Genomic DNA, 5,027 nt, shown 5'->3' with positions numbered 1-5,027 from the left:
AATTCAAAAAACTTCGAGGCTCTAATGATGTCATTAAGATGGAAGATCAATTCGCTGATGAATTACATAAACCAATCATCACAAAGTTTAAAAGAAGGAAGATTTATTCCAAAGTAGTTGATTATATCTGGCCCACTGACTTGATTGAACTCAATAATGATAAGGGGTACAAGTATGCTTCAACTGTTATTGATTTGAGAAGTAGATATGTGTGGGTTGTCCCTTTGAAAAACAAAACAGGTAATATTAGGCTATTGAAAATGAAAAACAAAACAGGCTCTTATGTTAGCCTTCCAACAGATATTTAATAAAAGCAAGAGAAAACCTAAAACATTGTGGACAGATGAGGGTAAAGAGTTCTACAACAAAACATTTATGAATTTTCTTAAAAATAACGGCATTGCATTATACAGCACCCTAAATTAAGGAAAAGCGGTTGTTATTGAGCATTTCAATCTCATTTTATAAGAGACTATATAAAAAATTTACTCAACTCGGTTCTCAACAATGGTTATCTTTAATTCAGGACATTGTAAATAAGTACAACGATACGATTCATACCTCAACAAATTCCAAGCCATCAGAAATATTTAGAAAAATAGAATATGAAAAAGAGAGTGTGGTGTATGGGTGGAGCATGTATTGTATGGGCGGAGCCCCGAGTCACGGATGGTGGTGGTCACGTGGTTGTGGCTTCATATGTCCCGACTCGCCCGCTCGGGACTTGTAGCACCAGTTAGCATCAGTTGCGGCATGTGGTATCATTAGCAGTGTCTTGTAGGTCGTGTGCCTGTAGAGTGCATCGAGTGCGTATTAAAGCGGAGTTACGGGCATCCTACGCCTACCCTCTCGCTCGAGACAATAAAGCGGAGTTGTGTTACCCTCTGGCTCGTGTCTGCCTGCTCGCACCTCTGCCATGACACTACAGAGAGTAATCTCTTAAGTTCAAAGTTGGTGATATAGTCAGAATATACAGGTGGAAATCTCATTTTGAAAAAGGTTATACGAAGCGATGGACAAATGAACTTTTAAAAAGCGTGATGTTATAGATATAGTTCCTTGGACTTACAAATTATATGATTTAAAAGAAGAAGAGATTTTAGGTTCATTTTATTCACAGGAATTACAAAAGACAAAAATTAGTCCGCCCTTCTTTGTCTCCACCTACACGAGCCCCACCCATACAAGCCACACCCACATAAGCCCCACCCACCCAAGCCACACACACACACAAGCCCCACCCACACAAGCCATACCCACACAAGCCACACCTATTGCCCTCCCCTTGTGCACTCCCACTATTGACCCATCACCCCCCTCATCCCACCCCCACCCTTCCCAACACACACACGGTTAGGGGAGGGGTGGGATGAGGGGGGTGATCAGTCATTGGAGAAGCTTACCTACCCCCCCCACCCCCTCGTTTTTACACCTCCTTTATCCTTTTTTGTATTAAATAATTAAATAATTGCAAGCAAAGCATATATAATTAATACCTACAACATGTAAATCGATTACACATTGAAATATCTACAACAGATTTTATTATATAATGTTTGTTTGAGTGAGAGAGTGAGTGGACTTGAATCATCTGAGTGTTTCTTTCCTGTTAAAACACACACATACACACACACACACAGGTATTAATATTGTTGCGACCACAGGTACCGAGACACCAGCTTGTCACTCAAGGGGATTAATCCCCGGTTGTCCTCGGTAGAGCCGGACCTGGGGCCACCACTCACAATTAACGTTATGGTACCGTGGGTTGTTTGAAAACCACAAACGCCACCCAGTCAACTACGAGTTCCAGTGTCCGCCGTCAAATTATTCCGTATAACTCTAGGTCACATGGTTACCTGAGTGGGGAGCTCGCCCTCGGCAAAGCACCAATATTATCTGATTAGATTTTAATGAGGGCGGCCAAGCGTTTTAACCGCTGATGCGTGCTGACAATTTTTTGGTCAAATCTGTGGTAATTACCTTCCAGTCTATCTCGGTTTGGACAATGCTAGACCAATGGAAGGAAAGGACAAACACGGACAGGTTGGAAATTGACTAATAATTTATTAATAATTCAATAAATAAATAAAAAGAACTTTTTATTTGCTGAGCTAAATAAATAATGAATTTCAAAGCAAAATCAATCAAAATGCCAGGAAAGAGACAAAGAGCAGATGCTTATCGGGGGTTGACTTACAGCTAAACACAGACAAGGGTACCCAACAGATCATTCAGGGGGAGGGAGGGGGGAGAATCATCTCGCTCACCAGAAAGTCGTCCGTGAAGCGGAAACGTCCTGAGAATGCGTGCGTGCGTGTTACGTCCATCGCCAGCACCCAGCTTTGCCGTGCACCCTCTCGCGGGGCAGCCTTGAACGCCAGTCAACGTCTGGAGGGCATCGAGATCGTCCGTCTCGGGTTTAGACCCTGGTGTTGTTGGTGATTGACCCATGCCTCACTTGTTGGCGGCGCTGCTCACACCCACACGCACACCACACGCTCGCTTGCTGAAGCACTGGGAAGGGCGAATTGTCTCATCGGTGCTGGTCAAACACCCGCTTCTTGGTCGCTTCTCTCACCTTTTGCTTTTTCTCTTCTCACTTTTTCTCTTCAGAACGTATCTCTTTCTCTTCAGAATGTCTCTCTCCTCTCAGAACGTCCCTCTTTCACTTTTTCCTCACTTTTTTTTATATCTCGGAACGTCTCTCCTCACAGAACGTACGTCATGCTTTCTCTCGCTCGTTTTTATATCCCGAGCCATCTCCGCGGGGTGCTGTCCACCCCAAGCTCACCCCGCATCACTGGGGCACGGTTACCATGACGACCCGTGTGCTCTCAAAAATGGCGGGCATCGGAGCTCACGAAAGATTGCTGCTGAGGAAAAATGAGGACGGGCTTCAGAGCTCGTGAAAGAAATGTGTGTGAATGTGTCTGTCGTAAAGAAAAAAGCTTCCCATAAGAGAGGGGATCTATCCTTTACCCTTCTCAACGCATCACATTTAAGATCCCATTAAACATGGTGATGGGGCCAATCTGAACATGCATTTAAGGAAATAACTGTCTGAGGACCTGGATGTGTGGATGCATTCATCAGACCGATTCTAAAATCTGTAACAATATTATATGACACGTGTGTGGATGCCTAACGAGGTGTCAGAGTATATCATATTGTCAATAAATAAATATATCCTCACTCTCATATATTCGATTCAGTCAGAGAGAGATGAATAATTAATTACCTGGGGTAGACTGTGATGACTGTTTGGACCAAGAGGCAACATATCTGCGCTTTCTTCATGATTGACACTGCAAAAACAGGAAACACAGGCAGTCTCATTTAACATAATTATATTTTATTATGTGTAAATACCTTTCCAGTGAATCTTCAAGGAACATTGAAATTTAACATCATTGTATTTTATTATGTGAAATACCTTGACATTGAAACATTGAGTAAATTATGTGGTATCGAAGGTCTCAGAGGCAGGTGAGTCATGCATAAAATGAGATCGTGAAATTCCTGACGAATTAACTGGATTTCTGTCAGGATGTCATTCAGAGCTTTCAATTCATTGTGAAGATAATTTGCATGCAAATTCACCTCATGTACGAGTGAGTTTGAAATGCTGTAAAAAAGCAGGGAAATAAATAATTAGTTACATAATTAATCGTATTCAATCAAGATTAAGATCAATGACTGCACCTTAGTTCCAAGAAGGAAGCCAGACTTAACACACACACACACACACACACACACACACACACACACACACACACACACACACACACACACACACACACACACACACACACACACACACACACACACACACACACACACACACACACACACACACACACACACAATAGGTTTACATTAACAGTTCAATCGTGCATGAAACTTCCCAATGTTGTGATGGGTCATATTCTTCAGCGGATGAAAAATGGTTCATCTCTGTCGGATCATGAAGCAAGTTGTCGTTTATCTTCGTTGGATAAAATTATTTTTGAGTGCCTCACTTATATAGCACGTTTGAGGAAGTGAAACACAGTCTGACAGTCTTTCCGTGAATTGTTGGGCACGACTGAAAAAGACAGGAAACTGAACAATGCAGTTTTTGCTTGACTCAACTTGGAAATTTTCCCAGATGCCGACAACTTGGAAATTTTCTGAATCAGTCCAAAATGACATATTCACACAAGAGCTAAAAGAGAGCCATGCTATTTTTCATCTCTACTCAACGCTATATATTTAAAGCAAGAACCAAGTTCGTTCTGCGTTCTGCACTGGTCCTCCGGAATAAGCATGTCTCAGTCGCAGACCAACCATGAGTGAAGAGCCAGCGAAAGGCAGAGGCAACGAAGAGCAGTCAACACAGAGCTGAGCTGAGCAGAGAAGAAGGTGAGGAAGAAGAGGGCGAGCAGCTCTGCGATCCGCCTTTTATAAGCCCCGGACGAAGGGTGGGGTGATGACCCGAAGCGTCGAGCTGTGACCCGAATCCCGCTTCTCTATTGGGCCACAGCAGCCTTATCCATGCCCTGCCAGGCTCCTGGGGCTGGAAGCGAATCATTCGCACATCTGGCATGACACGGGCCGGAGCTCCGTACCAAACTCCCGGATCGCTCTTCCTGTGTCCCATTCTCGCCGCCTGTCTTGCGTGTTCTGGTGACTGGACGAGGGTCGCATCAATCCCACGTGCTCACCCGGGACATTCCCGGCGAGATGCGGTTGGGGCTATTAACATCCGTTGCTCGTCCCCGCATCACGCGGTTCGAGTACAACCTGAGTTATACAGCACGCCTCTGTTTAATGGCAAATTGTATCGAAGCAGAGTTACGAGGAGGTGCGAGAATATTTTCCCGTGTGCCGGAGGTGTTGGTGGTCAAAGTGGTGAGTCTTTGGTGAGTGAAGGATGACCAAGGTGAGATGCCATTGGAAATTGGCGCACAGATTTGAATGAAATAATGGCGCGCCATGCGTGTGCTGTGCAGTATGTAGTGTTTATAGTGCAGGAAGTTTTGTGG

At 44.0% G+C, this 5,027-nt stretch overlaps 1 protein-coding gene across 14 annotated transcripts in view; it reads right to left on the bottom strand.

Annotated features, from left to right (window-relative positions):
* Positions 1–509: 509 nt before the first annotated feature.
* The window catches only part of LOC147021949 (uncharacterized), an 87,311-nt gene continuing 82,793 nt past the window's right edge, over positions 510–5,027 (bottom strand). For 4 of the 14 annotated variants that reach the window (XR_015061005.1, XR_015061003.1, XR_015061004.1 and 1 more), the window contains 3 exons: positions 3,437–3,628; positions 3,242–3,308; positions 2,270–2,873 (listed from right to left, as the gene is read on the bottom strand). Coding sequence is in view for 2 of the 14 variants with exons in the window: in XM_085892418.1 (XP_085748544.1) it covers positions 2,838–2,873; positions 3,242–3,308; positions 3,437–3,628 (295 nt within the window). In the remaining 12 variants the exon portion in view is untranslated. Of the gene's footprint in view, positions 1,607–2,269; positions 2,877–3,241; positions 3,309–3,436; positions 3,629–5,027 lie in introns of those variants that run through there. The other 10 variants (XR_015061014.1, XR_015061013.1, XR_015061012.1 and 7 more) reach the window with 7 other exon arrangements.

The sequence above is a fragment of the Eptatretus burgeri genome, chromosome 8 (genome assembly GCF_056783735.1).
Source record: "Eptatretus burgeri isolate ZD-2024b chromosome 8, Ebu_testis_v1, whole genome shotgun sequence".
Lineage (NCBI taxonomy): Eukaryota > Metazoa > Chordata > Myxini > Myxiniformes > Myxinidae > Eptatretus > Eptatretus burgeri.
Note: the sequence above shows the minus strand (reverse complement) of the source record. Positions and strands in the feature narration are given on the sequence as shown.